At 42.4% G+C, this 22,252-nt stretch overlaps 1 protein-coding gene across 2 annotated transcripts in view; it reads right to left on the bottom strand.

The window, feature by feature from the left end:
• Positions 1-22,252, bottom strand: part of ptpn4a (protein tyrosine phosphatase non-receptor type 4a) — a 57,677-nt gene that overhangs the window by 16,641 nt on the left and 18,784 nt on the right. For both annotated transcript variants that reach the window (XM_034574795.1, XM_034574794.1), the window contains exons 2-12: positions 20,104-20,258; positions 12,716-12,823; positions 12,260-12,302; positions 11,413-11,491; positions 10,783-10,827; positions 10,332-10,384; positions 6,633-6,753; positions 6,109-6,196; positions 5,013-5,101; positions 1,532-1,595; positions 897-1,069 (exon numbers count right to left, since the gene is read on the bottom strand). In XM_034574795.1, coding sequence (XP_034430686.1) covers positions 897-1,069; positions 1,532-1,595; positions 5,013-5,101; positions 6,109-6,196; positions 6,633-6,753; positions 10,332-10,384; positions 10,783-10,827; positions 11,413-11,491; positions 12,260-12,302; positions 12,716-12,823; positions 20,104-20,241 — 1,001 coding nt within the window. In that variant the 5' untranslated portion in view covers positions 20,242-20,258. The remainder of the gene's footprint in view (positions 1-896; positions 1,070-1,531; positions 1,596-5,012; positions 5,102-6,108; positions 6,197-6,632; positions 6,754-10,331; positions 10,385-10,782; positions 10,828-11,412; positions 11,492-12,259; positions 12,303-12,715; positions 12,824-20,103; positions 20,259-22,252) is intronic.

Genomic DNA, 22,252 nt, shown 5'->3' with positions numbered 1-22,252 from the left:
AAATCCAGATTTTTTCTGCAATAATGATGCTACATGGAGGCGAAACACTTCCTCAAATCTGTGTAGAATTGTGCCTTAAAATGAACAACCAACACTGAGTTGAGCACAGACTGGCGACACAAATACCATGATGTACTGTTACCAACACAAAATTCACACTTCAAATGTCAGTCAATGTCTCTCACACTCATACGCACACAACTACACACAACTACACACACACACACACACACACACAGTCAAGGCCAACATCAGAGCTCAGCTCATTCATGTTGCAGAGCTGCTGGTTAATAATACATCACAAGACATCAGACGTTCAGTTCATCTCGCCCTCATATTTCATGGAGAAAGGAATTTGAAATAACGTGCTGCCGACCAAGTGAAACAAAGATGTCACGAGGCGACGTCATAATCCAGCAAGGTGGTAAATGTCTGTATAATTCTATGCCCTCAATCCCTGTTCCCACGTACTGTGTATCGCCAATTAAAAGAACTGTTTAATTTGAAACCGCAGCGCGTTTGTGTGTCTGTGAAGTCATTTGCACAGGATGCTAGTCCATGCACAAAAAACGATTCATGCAAAGTGGCTACGAGGCCAAACACAAACAAGGTGCTTCTTCCTTTTTGGAGGTAAACCATGAATAATTAAACTATGCTTTTCTGAGGCCTGGCAGCACGAGAGGCTCCCACTACTCTCCCAGTGTTTCAGCCTGAATGAAACGAGTGCATTAACTTCCCAAGTGGTAAAAACATGTACTTCTGCTGGTGTTTACTGGGAGTGGGATTGATGCTTGGAGTGAAGGGGAAAGACACACAAGACAGAGCTTCTGTCTATGCTTTGTCAATTATCTCCATGTTCCTCTGTGAGTGTAAATCACGTGTCGTCTTTTCCTCACCAGTATCTGAACTTTGAGCCCAGCGTGAAGTAGTGAGCGAAGAAGTTCTTCTGTGGCGGGATGGGCCGCTCCAGCCTGAAGAAAGTGTGGTGCTCCACACAGGCCTTCCACAGGTTCTTACAGGCCCGGTAGTTGACCATGTTGAAACCCAGCAGTGTCTCCCGGGTCTCGGTCTGTGTCCAGGGACAAATAGATGGGACAATGAATAACAATTCACAAAATTCAGCATGTGAAGTGACAGTGGTTAACCAGCGTTCAGCCATTAAGTATGAATTCCCACTCACACGAGACTTTGAGATCTATAATTGATGACTTTGAATATTTGTGGAGGATATAAACATAAGGTTGACGGTGATTGGTGAGCTATCAGTAAAACAGTTTGTTGCCTTGGTAACAGTAAGAGAAGCACGTGTCAAACAAGGAGCGCAGGATGGAGTGTGGGATCAAAGCAAAGTCAACCAGGACACGGACAGCAGGGGGTTAATCTAACACTCATTATACACACACAATACTAATGTCTACTGTATATGCACACATTTACATACATAGTCAGACTACACTGATAACACCAACGTGTGTGTGTGTGTGTGTGTGTGTGTGTGTGTGTGTGTGTGTGTGTGTGCGTATACACCTACCACCTCTCTTCTCAGCTGGACGAAGAACTGTTTGCACTTGAAGGAGATTTTCACTATTTTCAACCTGTGAAGCAGGAAAAGGGGAAAAGAAAGTTAGTGTTTCCACAGTTGTTGAGCACATCATCTGTATGGAGACAGATGCTCAATCTTTACACTAAGATGAATGTAAATATCTAGTATTAATGTCCACAAAACACAGGCAGATGTGACAAAAGAAAGAAATGATGTTGTCACATAATCTAATTAAGGAAGAAAACAAAAGAAACACTGTTGTTTTCAGCAGCTTTTTACAACCAGTTGTCAACAGCTTAACATGCAGTTATCACCTCTTCTTTCACTTTAAGTTCACTTAAATCCATTTTGATTGTTCTGGATATTATATTTTTATGACTCTGCTAAAAACATTTAGCATATAATTACTATTTCTGGCGATGCAGGAGGAAACATGTTTGCCTGCAAAGCTCTGATTGGCTGACTGTCTAAAACAAGCAGAACCAGTCACTATTGAGGACAACACTAAACTTAACTTGAACCCTGGGGAAAAAATTTAAGAGATGTGGACGATTATTCAGAGCACTGGGTCCAAATGTGGCATATTTAGTAACTTTAGAAACTTCTGAATTAAAAATAATATGTAAATGAAGGTTCTTGGAGAGTGTGAGCAATTTATGGCTGCACAGCAAAAACTTGTAATGACTGACCCTCCGGCATATCCCCTGTCTTTGAAAGGTTAAAATATAAAATACAATATTATCTGTTTTGTCATTAACAAATTAAATCTCAGCCACACTCGCTCCAGTCCACCATACATCAGAATATACATATGAGATGACACAATTATAACTGGAGATGTTGATACAAGCACATCAGCCCCGAAACATCTCCTTCTGGAATCTATGACCAGACGTGAAGAGCAGACTTCTGAATGAATCAGCAGTTCTTCAAGCGAGCTCACCCATGGGTCACATGGCAACTGTTCATTTAACCTGTGACCCCTTCCTCCCTCCATCGCTGGAGGGTGAGAGCACTGGAGTGTCGCAGTGTTTCAGGGATACCTGCGTGTTCTCATCTCTCAGTGTGTTATCATGTGTCGAGCATAATGACATCATGTTAGTCACTGCACACGCGCGGCCGGCTGATGAGCAGCAGAGAAACATAATCCTTTTCAAGAGCTCCGTTGCTGCTACGACTCATTGCTCCCCGCTAAATATATTTTACATACTTACTCACACACACGCACGCACACACACACACTTGCATGGACAAACACTCGCACAGTCGCACACATGCTTAGGCAGGGTGTGAGTCATCAGATCTAAGTGTGACTTATTTGTCAGGCTGCAGTGAACAGAAATAGGAAAGAGGCAAAAGAAATCTAAATGTCTCTCTGTCGTTTTTTAAGACTCTCTGTCCCCCCCCACTCTCCAGACCCTTCCTTGTCTTACAGGTCAACTGACAAAAAGAGAGGGGGGGAGAGAGACAGGAAGAAAGAAGACCGCATGAGAAGTGACATGCACATGGAGAAACAGTGCAGGCTGAAAAAAGGCAGAAGACGAAGCAGAAAGAATAACAGCAGAGTGCAGGGGCTGAGAGACACTTTACCATTCTCTCTCTCTCTCACACACACACACACACACACACACACACACACACACACACACACACACACACACACACACACACACACACACACACACACACACACACACACACACACACACACACACACACACACACACACACACACACACACACACACACACACACACACACACACACACACACAGCAGAGGACAGCTGCTGGGGACACCACTGTTGCTCTCTATATTAAGCTCAGCGGCTTGGATATGCACACACGCTAACTGAAGCAGTTTTTTTTTTTTTTGTTCAACCCTCTCTTTGTCCTGACCAAATTCTTAACCCTGAAATTTAACGGTTTGGCTTTTTGTTTCGCCTAGCGGAAGATCCCCAGGTCCCGGGGGTTTGTGACCTAGGTCCCCACATTGCCATTAAGACAAAATCCTGCAATATATAAAACCCTACATGAGCACACAGACACGTGCACTCAAACTAATCTTAGCACAAACATCTCACTGTTGTCAGACATACACTGATGTCCACACACACCAGCTGCTATGTCCATTTGGTTGGGGTGTGTGTGTGTGTGTGTGTGTGTGTGTGTGTGTGTGTGTGTGTGTGTGTGTGTGTGTGTGTGTGTGTGTGTGAGGACGGGGGGGGGGGGGGTTTGAGTAGGCACCCATTAACATTTAGCCTCCCACAGTGCAGCAGCAGAGTATGGGAGATTTCCAAGAATCAATGCTTTTGAGAGAAAATGAGAGCAAGAGACATGATGAGAGAAGTGAATTAGAGGTAAAAAGGAGAGCGAGCAGATTTGATGCCCGGGATATTTCCAGGAAACCTCGTTTAACATGAATCCAACCTCACCACTCCACAAGAAATCTGTTTAATCAAATGCATATTTATCCAAACGATCAAATGAGGCTTAAACATTCAAATGCCAGATCAATAATCAGAATGCGAGAGGGCAGGAAAAAATATTACGAAGCACATTTCTCGGCAGAGAGGTTTCCTGGAGGCCGTTCAAGAGAAGCTGGCTGCAGGCTGATTGACACAGAGGTGGGTTTGTAACAGGGACATCCACAGTTTCATTCAGAAGCAGATCTAGCTGAGGCCGAAAACAACAGAGGAGCGATCCCTCTCAGCTCGAACCCCAGAAAACAAGAGGGTAAAGATTCACCTTTTCAAATGGAGCTGCTCAAAGGGATTGTTTCTTTAAGTTTGAAAATATCAATGAAAACAACACTTTTTTTTATAGCAATGCTCCATTTCTCATCCACACCTGATAGCTGCCAGGTTTCCTCTTGGCAGGTGTAACTGAACTTCTGATCACACACTTTGTTTTTTTCACATTTCACACAAAGTCTTTGAAACAGCAGTTTTTTGTTACTTGCTTGTAAATGTATTGGTTAAACTTTGGTTCAGTTGGAATCTCTCTCTCTCTACCTCTCACACTAAGAATGTTTCTGTTGAGCTGGAACTCGTGGGGGAAATGTTTTCCTGAAGCGTCCCACAAGGCGAGGTACTCCATCCTTTTTCATTTTTGTCCCCCAATTCCTCTGCCCTCAGTGACATCACCATGGTCTCTGCTGCTACGGCGATGATTACACATTTATTGAATCCATCACCACTGCATGTCGCTCCACCCTGACCAAACTGCCTCACTGAAATTAAATCATGGTTACGAGCCAAACTCCGAAAAACGTAGCTGTGACAAATGTGGTATTTGTGTGAGAATAATCTCTCACTATCAACAGCTCCGTGCTTTCTACCTCCCACACAACTGCAACCTTGAAGTAATCTTTGGAAAAAACCTCTGTTTGAACTCCAAGATGTACGTGATATCGACCCTGGTACTTAATAACCCGTGCAATTTAATGTTCGGGAAGTGTGTGTCACTCACCATGGGAAATAGTTGATCCGTACCCTGTTCTTGAAAACCACAATGCCAGCGGACATCACCCCGATGAGAATCTCCGTGTTGCTCTGGTCCTGCAGAGAGGGGAACACTGTGTTTTAAGGAGGGTGTGTGTGTTTAGTGAAGGTGACAGCGGGGGAGTAGAGACTAACAGGACACACAGAGAGCGGGAGAGTACAACAGAACGAAAAAAAAAAATGGGCCAATACATTTTTGGATAGGCTTCGTCGCTGCTACAAAACATGCTGAGGTCACTGAAAACAAACCTGCCTCAAACCAAGAGAAGACGTAAATAAGAATCTGCAGGGGATAAGAATAGAGTCTGTGAGGGAGGGCTTGGGCCAGTGTGAAATTAATATCTATAGTAAACAAGACGTTTACTTTCGTCCTGATTGATGATCTCATTCAGAAATGTCATTCTGTTGAATATAAACGGGTGCTGCTTGTGATACTGATGATGACTGAATCCTGACGTGTTTTTCTGGTGCTGCTTGAAGAAGAAAGTGAAACTTGACTTTTTAAGAGTTTTGTCTTAATAAAAATCATGAACAGACTAAGTTGGAAAACCAGCCTCAACTCTGATTCCTCCACTTTCAGAGCAGCTAGGTTGAATGAATCTAAATGATATTTGTTGCTATTGTATGTGTTTTATAATGGGTGCTGTATGCCACCCTGTAGCATTTCTGCAGGGTGTGGGCATCATTGGCAACTGTACACATCCCCTCCAACCTTTTACAGCACCGAGATGCTGGGCTCCGTATGTTGCCAACGCAATGAAAACGGTGTCGTATCAACCTTGATGTGAAGGTGGGGGAGGGACAACCTTTCACATTTTGGGACACCATGATATCAATTTAAATCACAGTTGTTGGAGGTGGATATTGATTTGGTTAGCTTTCCCTGCTCAGGGTTTGGATGGGGGAGGGGGAGGAGAGATATCAAAGATACACACATATGTGTAACTGGACGCTCGGCTTTTAGGAAAATCACATCACACGTTGGATAAACTGCAACACAGAAAAACGCACACAAGCACACACACCAGAAGAGACCAGCAGACATGAAATAAAACCTGACTTACCCTTGCATAGTGCAGCTCTACCCCGTAGAGCTCTAGCGTGCGTGCTGTGTTCAGATAATTAAACTCTGACTGGGCAGGAGATAGACCGCTGAGAGAAGGAGAGAGGGAGCACAAAGACAGACGGGGATGGGACGATGTGTGTGGGAGCAAAGAGAGCGGGGGTGACAGGGTAGGTAGAGACAGAGACACATGGAGGGAGGTGGAGAGACAAAGAAAATGAAAATCAGAAATAAAAGGCACAAAGGTCAGATAACTGCAGCACGAGATTTTTTAGTGTTTGTGCACGTGTAGATCTGTAGGTTATTATTATTATTCGCTCCATAACTGTGGTATTTCGACAGTGCTCAGAAAGATGTACACCGGTGTCAGAATTAATTAAATGCAACAAACGGCATCATTAAAACATTATTAAACATGACAGTGGCTCTGCTGCTAAACACACTAGTTCATCTTCAGGTCCAGTTGCATGTGTCAGATGTCAGATATCACAGATGTATTTGTGTGTGTGTTGTGTGTCAGTGTACCTGTGCTGCTGGTGATGTTTGGCGACCTCTTTGTGGAAGTCTTGTGGGGGGTTGGGGATGAAGCAGTATTCGGACAGATAGCCAGAACTATGCTCCGCTTCACTGTAGTCCCCTATCTCAGCTGCAGAGTCAGAGAGAGGGAATATATCAAAACAAGCACAGAAGAGGAAAGACTGATGAGACGTTAAGAAGACAGAGTGGCCTTAACTCTTTGAACACAGATATGCTTCATAATTACCCCCTTTTGAAATGTATTGTGGCAGAGGCCTGCATTGATGTTTTGCATGATGCACAGTATAGTGGAGTGAATGTGTCTGGTTGTGGGTAACTGAAAGAAAATAAACACATTTACCTCTAAACAAGGAAGTTATGTGTTTGTTTGTTGGTTGATTTGTTTGTAACCAAGGGAACTTTGTCAAAGGGACATGACCCAAAGAAGAACCCATTCAATTTCAGTGTGGATCCAGATCAGGGGCCCGATACAAAATGTTTGTTTTTCCATCCTTAACAACCATTTTCATTGATGTCTCAGAGAATAATTTATGGATCTTGATGAAAAAAAAATCTGCCATATTTAGGTGACTAATATTTCTTAATCTGGATCTAGTGAATTTAAATGGTTAAACTAAACAATTTATTACAGACCAAAACACAGCAGAAAAAATACTGGTCTTTCTTTCTTATAATTCAAAAACTGTTGAAAATATAAACTTGTTTCTGCACCAAATTTACACTGTTTTATGTTCTTGACCCTAAAACTTTAATGCAGATCAGCCAAAGTATGTTTTCACTGCAAAAAAGAAACAAAAGAAACAGCAGACACTGACAGCCATGGCAATACTGAATGTGACCATCTTTACTGACATGCTCAGGATATGAATGTTTTTGTCATCTTCAAATGGCACTTGATCTTTGTTTCCTTCTCGACACTTCCTCAAACAGCCATCATCTCACACCGTGCAGACTTCCTGTACCTAATTCAGCATTTGCTGGCTCAGGAAGACGTTAGAAAAGTCACTGAGCGGTGAAAGAAATAACAAATCTTCACACCTTAGCTGCAAAATGTTCTCACAGCCTCCGACAATCCTTTTTGTATCGAGCGTGCACAAACCTCAACTAACACCACACGGAAAGACACAGAGTGCACTTAGCACAGAAGCATATTGACAACATCAGGAGATTAAAAGCTGAGTGCTGCTCGTGTGAAGCAGTAATACCACATTATTTTTAATTTAATTTGTATACAAGTGTGTCTGTGTGCATTAATACATGTTGTACATTTTCAGCAGGGCTAGAAGAATCTGTTTTAACATACTGAGATCTCTCACCCATCAACCAAGGTGGTCCAGTACATAGGGTACGATAGTGTGTCAATATATGAAATAGTCAGGTCAAAAATATAAATGATAACTATAGATCAATAAGGATTCCCATTCAGGTGTTGGCTCTTTTCTTCTTACTAAGAGTACTTCATATAGAAGATGACAAGAGGCTTTAATATGTGACAGGAGAAAACCATAAAAAGTGACGTACAGTGAAACGATAGCTTTCAGCACCTTCAGAGGCAAAAAAAGCACAAAGTGAATCCCCAAAGCCATTAGCTCACTGGCTAGCAGTTAACTCAAGTAGTCCCTGGACTAAGCTAGCGGCCGGTAGCCTAAGCATATCGACCAACAAATCAATCCAAGCTCGCCCGCTTATTGATGCGCACGCGGCTCCAGGGAGCAATATATGTACGGTCAATAGCTGACGTCTCAGAACACCAGGGTAATGTTGAGGTTTTATTTTATGCAGCGGTTATTACTTTTACAGTGTTTAACGTTAAGGACGATGAATTACAAAGACAAGCTGACAATCTGATCTCTCTTTTTATTTGCCTTTTGATGTGAAATCCATACTGGGCTGCAGATTGGCGAGATTAGCTTGAGCTCAGGCTCCTTATAATGATGCTATTGACCAACAGAGCACAAACAACATGTCCATCTCACCAATTGTGAGGGAGATACTGTACATTAATTTAGTTTTTTAGTAGTTTAAGTATTTTAATCCAAGTGTGCACGTGTTTGTGAATGTGTTTACTGGAAATTAACAATGGAGAAAAAACCTGACTGTATGTTTATTCCTCACCTAGAGAGGTTGACCCCTGAGGTGAAATTATGAGGTGATGCCCTGTAACTCTCATTTATATATTTTGTTTTAATTATTATTTTAACTTTTGTGTTTTCAGTGTGTACAGAGTCTATTTGATTTCAAATAATACAAATTATTTGTTGATGTCTTGTCGACTTGTCCTGTCAATCGTTGGTTATATATTGTTTGTTAATGTATATTTATGTTTCTGAAAAAGCAAAATAAAATATTCCCCCAAAAAAGCAACACAATGCAAGTGTATACAAACAGCTTGTGAAGTAAAGTGTTTGATGAAAACATGTTTTTTTAATTAAAAGCCTGAATTAAAGCCCAAATCGACTGCTTCTAACACCTTCATTTCTGAAAAAAGGCTTTGGTTTCCAGACAGTATTTCAAAGAAGAATGTAGGTCTACTGGATGGGATTTGTAATGTTTTGAGAATGCAAAGCTTTAGTTTGGGATTTAGACTGATCAGCGCTGGCACTCGGGCCGAGCGAACTGAATTAGCAGCATAGCAGCTGCTTCAAGCTGTTTTTTTCTTTTATCCAAAAGCAAACATTTATCTTCATAATCTGGGCTGGCACTGACAACATGGATCTTTTCTGCAGACGATGTGTGTAATTGTGTGTTAGTGTTTATGCGAGCGGCTGTGTGTGTAAAAGCAGTGGTGTCATGATGTTGGTAGTCTGGGCCAAATCTCCTCTGTGACCTATATACAGTGCTGTAGCCGTGCAAATTCCCTGCAAAATAATGCCGGCGAGGTGGAGGACAGAAAGAAAGCGGGGTGGGGGAGGGCAAAAAAATGAGGGGGATAAGCAGAAAGGGATGAGGAAGACTAAACAGAGATAAGAGAAAGAGACAGAGGGGCAAAAAACAGGCTGCGTGAAAACAATGAGCAGCCGCAAAAAAGAGAAAACGCGAGTGTGACACACCAGTGTGTCAGGAGTCATTATTCTGATGACAGAGGGGCCCAGTCAGCATTTAACCCACAACGCTAAATCACAACAGTAGATGAGATTAGCGCTGAGGCTGAACCTCCACTGGTGCAGGCTGGTGTTTTAGCCAGTGGGTTTGGAAAAACACAAAGTGATAGAACAGGGTCGTGCAGCATTTTATTTGGTTGCCAACTGCTTGAGGAGCATAGGGATTTTGGGGTGTTTCTAATTGAAGTATTGATGTTATTTATAGTTATTTGTTCTTTCAGCACTGAAGCACAATAAGAGACTCGCAGATTTGTGTAGAAATACAACATCCACTGGGCTCGGTTGCTATCACCCTCAAATCTTTCCCATTCATCCTTGTACAGTATCTGGTTCATACGTCTTAGCACCAGTCCTAAACTGCAAAAACAAACAAGACACAATCTCGTAGAATATTTATAGCCCTTAAGTTAATATCATATATCACAACACGGCTTAATTGAATCATAATGGCTTCAGAGCAGCAGCTATAAATGCACTCTAGCAACCACAGCCATTACATTTAACAGCGTGTGTAGCTACAGAGAGGCCTAATGAATTGCCTCTTCATTGTTATGTAGACTGGGTGTATCCGGGGAGCACTACTTACATTGAACAGCATAGGACGCCAGCAGTGCGGCTGTGTTGTGTGGACAGGGCAATCTGGAAGCCGCAGGAAGACAACACACGGGCGCGTGCGGAAACACACACACACATAGAGATGACTCAGCCTTGGATCAATACAAAAGACTATACAGTTCCATTTAAAAAAGAACAAATTAAACATCTTAGAGAGTAATAGTGATACAGAAATGTGGGTTTTATCAGTTATCTGAAGAACTGAGAGAGGAAAAAGAGTAGTGTGTACTTCCATTGACAAAAATAATACTGAGAATGTTGTGTGTTTTTACAACTGCCCAATGACCTTGTGAGAATTGTTTGTTTGTATATAAACTCCTCAAGTCACAAACCCTCTAACTCAATTGAAACCAATGCTTGTGCAATAATCACCTATGAGGGCACATGGCAACATCTAACACACAGAGGCTCCAGATACTCACCTTCCAGTTAATATATCCTGCTTGATCTGAAGAAAATATTGATATCTGAGGGGGGGGGGGGAAACAACAAGAGACCAGTTAACATCATCTCTGTTTAAATGGAATTAAAAACAGATTTAATAATTATCAATAATGTGGCAGCTCTCTGAATTCGAATTTGTCCTGTCAGAGTTTCATAACGAACCACTTTCTACTCATAATAACACCAGGAATCAGTAACTCTGTGTTTTGCTCGCTTGCTGCAGCATGTAGCGTCTCACTCAGATCTAAGGCCCAGTATTCACTGTTACTAGCTGCATGCAAAGTGTTGATAAGGCTCGAGGAGTGAGGCCGCGGCTGAGAGGCTGAAATAAACACCAGGCAGAAGGGATGATATGGCGCCGTGACACCTCCTCTGCATGTTGTTTATGAAGAGTATAGTGTTGCGGACCTTATGTTTGCAGAACACTGGGTTGGACTAAGGCCTTGATACAAAACATAGCAGCTTAATATTTTTCTTTAATGAGCCTGTGGGAAAATGAAGCAGATCTTAGTATCAATTTATTACCTGGTTTACTTACGATCTACAGAAAGGAAATACATTAACTCTTCCTACAGTATACATAACAGTGTGCAATAGTTCTCTCTTACCGTGTGTATTCTTCCTGAAGTTTGCCTGGGTCTGTCACAAAGAATTTGACTCTGAAGCTCAAGTTATGGGGAGAGCCTCCTGAAGAAAAATGATAAGAAGTTAGTGGAATGAAACATGAACAGAAACTGTATATGCCCTGTAAGCTGTATAAGCTATATGTAAGCTTATATACTGTACAAGCCGACTGGATTTCTTCTTACAGTCAAATGCAGCTGTTGTGACAATGTGTATGTACATGTTATCTTTCATTTTCCACACATATTAAGACATGCTACTGGCATAATGCCTGTGGCTCAAATGTGTACTTTCTTACAAGTCTACATTTATACAAACACATCGGCCCATTCTTACATGGTGTATAATACAAAATCCTCAATCGTTCAGTAGAGAAACAGAGTTGAAGCTCAGTTCAATCATTGCTGGAGGACGACTGCAGATCTTTACTGGGGCTACTTCTTAATTCTACATGTTACAAATTCTATTACTCGTAAAAAAAAATTTGAGTTGAAATGAAGTTTAATCACTGCTTAAGGCAGATTCAGAATTTTATATCACACTTACATGAGTACTGGACAATTTTGCTTGAGGTAGGAGGAGTATGTTTTTTTTAATTTAAACATGGCTGAGGCTAACCTCTTGGCAGTCGAACCAGATTGGAAGGGTTGGAGAAAGGGGGGTGTACATGCACATATCGCACTGAGCAACACAAAGTTTGCATAGGTGGATAAAGTGGTGAACACTTCACCCCACCCCTCCATCGGCATAGTGTCTTTTAAGACTTTGTGATGTTTGCTTCCGATGGACTGAACTGGCTTGTTAAAGTGGAGTGTTGTGGATTTCACCTACTTTTTAACTGTTTCCTGATGGGCTTGTTGGGATCGAGCCAGCGCTGTAAAATATTGATCAAGAGACACTTAGAGACACAGCAACGCTTCCAAAGCATGACTACACAAGCTAAATTATTCACCAGTAGCCACACACACACACACACACACACACACACACACACACACACACACACACACACACACACACACACACACACACACACACACACACACACACACACACACACACACACACACACACACACACACACACACACACACACACACACACCAAGTAAATGTACAACCTAGATAGGTATACCCACACAGAGAGGATATATCAGATTTTATGAGACTGATCCAAATACAGAGCATCTCTAGAGTCCTCCTGAAGGTTTACACATGTACCTTCATATACACACACACGCAGATTGACAGGGACAGGCAGCCTTTCCTTAACGTAACTGACACTGACCGGTGTATCTGAGGAGTCATCAGCCAAGTGCAGCCCGAAGTAGTCCCTCTCAGTCAGCTCCAGGTGCTTAAAGACAGCATCCAGCAGCAGCTGGCCATGGTCCGACTTCTGCAGAGTGAAGAGACACAAAACAGAGAATAAATACAGAATTCGTTATTCGGTTTGTTACGTTGCAGACAAACTGGATCTCGGGATCTTGTTCTAGTCTCTCAGCTTCTCCTCTCGGTGGAAGTTCACAGAGGGAACAGTAAGAGTTCGAGAATGAGCAATGGGAACCGGTTAAACCACCTCAAACGCCGATATCCACTTTTCCCACCACAGATGTTTAAATTATTTAAACACTCACTGCTCCAGAAACATTTCACAAAGTTCAGACTCATGTGAGATTAACCTGTGTTGAGCCATATTTAATATCTTTCCAACCGCATATGCTATAACATTCTCACATATTTATCTATTCTGATACTTGCTTTATTCAGTGAGCGTTTAAAACCATCTGACAACTTTCTAGCAATCGAGGGACGTTACATTGCTCTTAAAATATTGCAGGCACAAAAATTAACATCTAACGTGTGGGTGGGGAAAAGAAAACTGTCAAAGTTTAACCCTGAAACCATCATCTGTCTGTGGTCAAACTTGTATAACGGAGAGACATGGAAAGAAAAACACTAAGAGGCCAAGACATTTATTAATTTCAAGTTAATCAACCACCATAAGACTTGACGGGGTTTAACTTTCTGAAGTTTACTTCAAAAGGCTTTGAGGTGGGGAGCGTTCAGCGCTGCTTTGTGTTGTTCACTTGGTACAGACGAGGAGGATTTATGTAATAATCATCTGCTATGGTCAAGCAGGTGGTAAAAGGTATGTGTACGTATCTTAATAGGAAAATACGTTCCTATTGTAAAGTCTCAAAGTTGTGAGCATCAGCTATGATTATCAAAAATACAAGAGATACCATAACATTTGAAGGTAAAGATCTTAAAATATGCAATCAGGGAAGAGGTTGTGCACTTTGTGTGAATAAAATGTCATAACAATGATAGAAACAAGAAAAGAGAAATAAAAAACAGGTTGTAAAAAAGAATGTCCCTTTAACACAGAGTTAATAGAGAAGCACCGCAGGACAGGGCAGAGCGAGGGATTGGATGAAAAGGGGATGAAAGGTCAAACTGGAAAATAATTTATCAAATAGATTATTAATATAACATTGTTTCATGAGAGAGTATAAGGGCAAGAGGATAAACTGTGGGACGACAAGTGGAGCAGAAATTCACACCTGATCCCGCTGCGACTTTGAGAGGGAGAGAGGGATAGTGTGCAACTCCATCAGAGCTCCCATGGGAGAACACACACACACAAAGCTCTCATCCAACACTTTCCTTTCCCTTGGTGACACACTTTTACAGTCCAGCTTGTGTAGATGAAATGTGGTCAGAGAGTGTGTGTGCGCAGGGAACACATGCAATGATAGTTGACAGTTGACACGACAGCCCTCTAGGATCACCGGCAGTCTTTTAGTGCTGTGGTGTGTGTGTGTGTGTGTGTGTGTGTGTTCTACTACTGTCAGAGCCTTGTTAAGTGTGAGTCAGCTCTGCAACTCTGATACCCTCTGTGTATCTTCCCTCCCCACATGCTCTCCTCCCTATATCTTAACTATCATGTCAATAATGAAAACAAAAGTCTTAGTTTCTTATCATAAAAATCTGATATCATATAAGCGTTGCAGAATTATTAAATGTACAGTGCGTCTTTCACACCTTTGGTTCTCGATCAACACTAAGCCAAGTATTTCAAATGTGTCTTTGCTCTCTAGCGTGACAAAATCGGAAAACGTTGAGGTCATATCGAACTGTCACAACATCTCTGCTTTAAAATGGCTTGAAAACCAACTTGTGGTTGTCATCGTCCCTTTAGTATCTAAATAGTCTGATGATGTAATCGACCGACTAGGGTTGAATAGACAAAATGGAGAAGTGAGAAAACTCCAGTATGATCCTTCGTCATGCAAGGCTACTCACAGACATCTCTGAGAGTGTGTGTGCGTGTGTGTCTCATCTACTTCCCCTTTGTATAGGGCTGCTTTTCAAGCTGGATGTGGGCGCCCTCTGTGCACTTCATATACTGTGCTCCCAGGAAACCCATTGCCTCTCTCTATATGCGTGTCTGTGTGTGGCGCTAGTCTCTTCTGGTATTTGAAACGCGTGCAAGCCAAATGTGTGATCGTTGCCACTACAGGAGCAAACCACTATATGTTGTTAAACTGAGCCAGGATTAACACACACACACACACACACACTCACACATTCTCTCTCTTTACACGACAGACTACAGCAACGACAACTCCATATTGCGGACAGCTCGTGGACTAGATACTCAGTGAAGTCATGAAGCGTAAAGACAGAAAAAAAAAAGTAAAAGAGAGAGTGAAAACAAAAGTAAGAGGAAGAGAGGGAGTCACAGGGACACAGAGAGGGAGGAAGAGAAAAGGGGTGATTGACGATGCGCTGACTGAAACAAACGCTCTTTGTGCAGTCCACCAGCACCACTGACTGAAATAGTGTCTGTGTGCATGAGAGCGAGGACAGAAGAGGGAGACTCGGTGACAGAGAGAAATCCCAGCACAAGAGACAGGCTGAGAGACTGGGAGAGGGAGTGAGAGGGAGATGCTCTGATAATTTTTTACCCCCCCCCCCCTTGAAAACGAGGGTTTATGTGGAGGGGAAGAGGGGAACAGCCACCAGGACATCAGTGATTGACAAAAAAAATTGTGGCGAAACTGTGACACTTATTCCCATCCTTCCACGGGACACAGCAGAATGTGGTGCATGTGCGTGTTTGTGTTAAAGAATGATGGAAATTCAGGAATGCATGAGGAAGCTTGTCCAGACAGGAAGAGAGCTACACAGAGGAGGAGTTATTCACGTCTCCCCCTGTCTCACTCTGTGCATGTTCAAAAGATGACAACTATCACCAAACCCACAGTTTAAATACATTATTGGAATCCTGCACTCATATAACTATCTCCAATCCATATCACATTCTAACCAGCTTTTGGATATTTTAAGGCAGAGATTGGTTTTGAGTCAGTCGAACGCTGACAAAATCATACCAAGGAAATAACTACCTACTCAATAACCCACCCAAGCTTTCCATAGGACACTGTGACACCTCCCTGTTTCTGGATGGAGAAGGAGCTGAAAGAGCACAGCGCTCCCACAGCCACACCCGTCCCACCGCGCACACACAAATATGCCTCTCCGCGCTTTTCACACAGATTCTCGTTCTAACACGTAATTAAAATGGAATAATTTCCCAAACACCGAGCGGCTGCAGTCTACACTTTGATTCACCCGGTCACAGACATGGCAGTGGCACGTCAACTGCTTGAGCACTGGTGTTTGGGATGATGGCTCATTGGGCAACTAAAGGGAAAATAAAGAGCAATTGGTCCAAAACTATGAACTATCCCAAAAAAAAAGAATCACTCTGCAAATGAACCGAACCTTGTTTCAGTTTGATCCAGACCAAAACCACCTTTGTTGATCCAGACCACCGCCCTCTAGGCACTTTTAACATTTTGGTTTGGAGAACTCAGAAAGTCCCACAAAACAGGGTAGGTGTGAAAGCGCTGCCATCCTGTCTCTTACAAATTACATCATATACAGCACAGTTAGACTGTATTGCCTCATGATGATAAGGACAAATAATTGAGGACACATCCTCACAAAACAACACACAAGCGCACACACACACGTGCACACACAAACACATGTATATAAAGCATTTGGTTTATTTTAGTTAAGCACTAAATTAAGTCAATGCTGACTTGAACCGTGAACTATGTTCTTCTCACGCCTCCTCACAAACATTTTTAGTTGCGCTAGAAGACAAGTTACAATCTTTTTCTAAGTGGGAACAAAATGTCAAAAGGTAATAGCCAATGCAAAAGTTTCCACAGATGAACAAAAGCGGCCACAGGGTTCAGTCGCTAGTAAAAAAAAAAAAGCATAATTGTGCATGAGGAAAAATATCTACTGCTCTCATCATTGTTAAATCCCTTCTTCCATGCAACTTCCATCTGTATTTTATCAGCGGTCTCGTTCCACACTGAACTAAAAGCTGTTTTGCAGGATTATTTATTCTTTGCCCCTCGCTGCTCTTACTTGCACAGTATGAGGAGCTACTTGATTACCTAACGGCTCGTACAGCTAGATGTTTATGTGGTGTGCAGTCGTTACTATGGTTACTGCTTTGCTCCTGCCTCTGACCCTGCTTTTGTTCCGGTGGAGAGGTGGGTCAGTGGTGGACTGGCCTTTTTTAAAATTTCTTGTCATCTATCATGCTTTCAAGCGACACAAGATTGTGCTTTTTACTGGTATCATTTCAATTGCCACAGACTTTCCTATCTGTAGGTATCATCAATACAAGCCTGGCCCGCACACCACAAGTGTCGCCGTTCCCATGACGATAAGTGACTGCTTCTGGATTTTCACTCGCCGCTAAAAATCAAGGCCAGTCGGCCAGGGAGAGGATCAATAGAAGTATTGTTGGTCTTAGGACGCCTTGTCTTTCCAGGAAGTTACTGCTACTGCAGGGGTCTGATCAATGACACTGTCACAGAGACTGACAGAGACCGAGTCATTCATTCAGCAAGAGGCAGGGAGGGGGGGGGGGGGGGGGGGGGTGGACTGGAGCAGGAAGCAGAGAGGGAGAGGAGTCAGCGGGAGGAATGTAAAGAAAGAGGAAAGATTTTACAGCAAAGACAGAGATCCATCCCTAGAGGGATAATCCTGATTATTTTTGCAACTGTACAGATTTTTAAAAAACACACAAACAACAGACAACAAAATAATGATTTTGGGGGAAAAAAACACTACTTAGTTATACAAAGACATGTATAAATTATCTTATTCTCTTATCTCATATTACATATAAGATTATATTATACACTAGAGTGTGCATAACAGATCCATCGGGACGCGTTCAGTCCTGTTGGCTGCACTAGCATACTTGATTATTTTACACTGAATTTGTCTGTAATCTGGAAAACAAGCAATAACCATGCATAGTAAGAGTAACACAAAGTCAGTGCAGCTTGGACACAACAAACAAAATGCCTCTCAGGTTCAGGCCACACTCAAAAGACCCTTTTCCACTAACATCTGACTTTGGTCTGCAATGGGATTGGATACAACTGGCATTCACTCCGCAGTCAAATGACTGCAGTAGACATGGGTTTTAATCGGCAGTGACAGAAACATGACAACTGGGTGAACACGCAAATTTAGTATCTGGTGCATTTGTGGTATTGGACATGAAACATCAGGGGATAAAATAACAAAGGCAAACTCCTCTACTGGCAATGGGAAAGGAGCCTTTTGGTATAAAGGTGGAATAATATACACAAGGTTCATATGAAACTTTGTATCTCAGGTAGTTTTGGTGTGAGTGACAGGAAGAGCAGTACAGAAAAGAGTGGAAGGAAATGAAAAGCATACCAGCTACAACCCAGTGAGATTTTCTCTCCCGTTACTCTGGTACAGTTTAAGTAAAACTGATTTTTTTTTTTGCATTCTGAATAGCGCAAACATAATGTGAGTATTATTATTTGTGCATTTTTTTGGGGGGGGGGGGGGGGGCATATTTACTCATACAAACTCTCACAAAACATCAGGACGTGATCTGTCAGAGGGGACGTCATTAGAGGATTTGTATTTTCTGACTCACAAAGGGAATATCCCGCCCTGCGCTGACAGAGCTGATCAAACACTCACAGACAGAGGGAGACATCAAGACAGACATCAAGACAGACACAAAGAGAGAGACAGAGAGAGAGAAAAGGAAATGTGTTATCACATGAAGTGACAGACAAATGTAACGCCAGTCACAAGCCAACTTGTGACCTGGCACAAAATAAATCACACACAAGCAGACACTCAGCCAAAGACACACACTCAGTCTCACATTCTCTCCTTCTGTCCTCTCAAGGTGTCGGTCGGTCACATGCTGTCATGTGACCGACTGGATGCTCGTAAAACCTCAGTGATCGACCAATGAAATCAAAGCACATGGACCAGTAGGAGAGAATACTGAAGCAAGTGTGAGACAAAGAAATTACTCACAAAGTACCACCAGAAAAAATGTATATAGTGTGGGTTGCTTTTTAAACGTCTGCAAACATGTAGAGACACACTTAGGCTTTTCCCCCACCGACTATAAAGTTAAATTGAGGTGGGCTTGAGGGGAAACTTACAGTAATGGGAGTAGGGGAGGGAAGGAGGGGGTGTGAGAGGGAGGAAGGGGGCGCAATACTGATGTTCCAATTTCCTGTTTTCATTTCTCGAGGCTTTGCTTGGATTAATGTACAATTATAGAAACATAAGAATGTGATTCTGTACATTTTGGCAGTTCCTGTTTGCAGCATTCCAATGAATTTATAGCAGCTATCACTTGATTTCTCTAGTAGTGAAGAGGACTTAACAATGAGTTGATTCATCAGGCTCTGCAGCTTTATGGAGCATCTTTATTCACAGGTTTATTTGTGTAAGTTTAAGTCACACTTAATTAAGCCATTTAGAGCTGCTACAACATTTGTGTGGACATTAAGACCGGGTGCGACATTTGTGTGATTGTTCATTTAGAGCCAGGCGAGAAGTGTGCATGTTCTATATAATGACATTGTTTTCAAGACATGTGATTTGCTGACATACTCGTGGGGAAGGCAAAATGCTTTTGGGGAATCAAGTTCATTTAAGATTGAAGAAGATTCAGACCCAGATGACGTGACGGCTAACCTGCTCCTCAAGGCTTAGTAGATAAGGGACATCTTTGAGGAGCAAGAGTTTGCCAGCTTTATTGGCTTAAAAAAATATTTTCATGAACTCAAGGGAAAAGCCTTTGATTCACAATGAGAGCCAAATGTTTACGCTATCAAATGTTATTTATTTCATGTGTCTATCTGCTTCAGAGGCTGAGAAATTGAAGGTTTCTCAATTCAAACAATGCTTAGGTTTTAAAACGTTCTTTTATTCAGCACCTTAGGTCTAAATGGGTAAAAAAGACATGTCACATATCAGTATGTTCAGGTTTGACTAAATCATAACCCCAGGGGAAACATATTTTGTCACACACACACACACACACACACACACACACACACACACACACACACACACACACACACACACACACACACACACACACACACACACACACACACACACACACACACACACACACACACACACACCTCACGTCTCACAGGTATTTACTTTGTTACCGCAAGCCTGCAGTCTGGAGGAAACAATTGTAATTAAAAATGTTCCTGCTTCAGTTCGCACAGGCTCTGCATCAACAGTAGGAAACTTGAGTGGAGGAGGGGTACTCACGCTGACTTTGAACGCCTGGACAGTGTTGTCCAGCAGCAGTATGTTGCACACAACCTGTGTGTGCGGCCTGTCTCGCTCCAGCTCCGTCGCCCGGACATTGTAGGATCTGCCAGCAGGCAAGCGGAAGCGCGCGCTCATCACGCTCCTACCAGGGTCTGCAATGGGCCAAGACACAGCGGAGGAAAAACAAAAGTCAGGGATCGGACACAAGATGGGAAACAGCAACATGAAATGTGGCCTCATTAACATCAGAGTCTGAAAATAAGACCACGTTACCTGTAATGTATTTTTATTATATGACACAGGTAACAAAATCCCCTTCTGTTTACACAGAACACAATAAACCGACTTAGAGTACTACAAGATTTCTCTGGAGGGCAGCAACACTGTAAAACAAGTCTGTACAAGCACAGTGGAACAGCAAAGAATGACTGCTTCATAAGAAAAGAATGTCAATGAGTAGGCAAGTAGGAGATTCCCTACGAGGAGATGTGGAAACTCCACAGCAGCACAACTCTATCACACAAGACACTATACGATGAGAGGAAAGTGTTTGCAACCGCCTATGTGTCATTATTTCAGCATGGGATTTTTATGAACTACAGCAGCAGAGAGTGAAAAGTAAATGCAATAAAACAATCGGCACTTTCAGCAGCCTGGTTTGACATATAGAAGCCATTTATGCATTTTTTTTAAATAATTCATTTCCACTTAATTCTGAAAACAACTTTACTCTGCACACAATTTGATCAATACCTTCAATTTGATCATTCAACCATCAACGTGCCTGCCTGGAGCGGTTCGTGATCAGTTGGGAAATGAACAGGGGCTGAGGGGGCCCCAGTCTGCTCATCAGTGGGAATAAATAACAATAACTCTGAAAATCTGAAGCCGCTCCATTTAGAACAAACCAAAGCCGCTAATTACTGACGCCACGCCTCACTGCTTTCCTTTGACTGCCCAGATTGGAAACCGCTCAAATGTGGCTCAAAGTCGAGTTTACACGGACAGAAAAATGTCTGATCACAGACATAATGGTTTTAGCAGATATTGTATGTTCACATTTAATGGGGTGTATTCTTTTATAGTAGTCATTTGTATGTGATTCAGGTAGGATAAATATAATGCATACATAGATATAATATAATAATAATATATGTCAAACTCTCTTTGTGACCATGCACACACACACACACACACAGAGTCGTGCTATTGTCTGGTTTTTTTGTAGCTGCAGCAGTGTCTTCTGTTTTTCTATACATATATATTTATTTTTGGGCAACATATGCCATTTCAATGGGTTTTGTGCCCGTGCATCTCCCTTTTTATTCTCAGGTGATCTAGTATGACAGGAGACATAATAACTCCACAAAGGTTACGGCCCCGGCATCGAGAGGGGGGGGGGGGGGGGGGGGTTCTATGGAGGGCACTGCATGTCTGAGTTGCTTGTCACTGTATATCAGCACAAACCTCATGACCGAGGGCAGATTGTGTGCACACTGTGCATGTACACAAATCTATATGTGAGGCCATCACAGGCCATCCTGTCACCTCCAGGGATTCATGCTACACACAAACATATGCCACAAGGGGGGGGTGCTTATGTTGTCATTTAGTGACGTCAGCGGAATGATATTACATATCCTGTAGCTGACGTTTTTATCCGAAGCGACCTACAATAAGTGCATTCAACCATGAGGTCACAAACACAGAACAGCAAGAATCATGTGAGTCCATTAGCTTAAAAAAAGCCAAACCACAAAGTGTTAGATATATGTTACTAAACTTTATTTTTTAAATTTTTATTTTTTTTAAGAGAGTTGACAATGGTTATTAGACCATCATCTTCTTAAACAAGGTGTAGTCGGAAGAGATGTGTTTTGAGCCTGCGGCGGAAGATGTGTTATCTTTCTGCCACGAATGCATGCGAGCGACACGCTTGCATGCACGGCAATGCTAGTCGCAGCGGCTTCAGCTTGGGAAGCCGAGCGATCGGACCAGCGAGATGAGCAGAAAGGGACGCAGGGACGAAGCCATGCAGAAGGAAGGAAGGAAGAACTGAGGGACGCGGCTCCTAACGCTGGCTCATGCTGAGGGGGAGCTGTGGGACACACAGCTGATGAGCTCTGACACACAGACACTCTCCACA

This window comes from Hippoglossus hippoglossus, chromosome 21 (genome assembly GCF_009819705.1).
Source record: "Hippoglossus hippoglossus isolate fHipHip1 chromosome 21, fHipHip1.pri, whole genome shotgun sequence".
Classification (NCBI taxonomy): Eukaryota; Metazoa; Chordata; class Actinopteri; order Pleuronectiformes; family Pleuronectidae; genus Hippoglossus; species Hippoglossus hippoglossus.
This window is presented reverse-complemented; position numbering and strand designations above follow the sequence as displayed.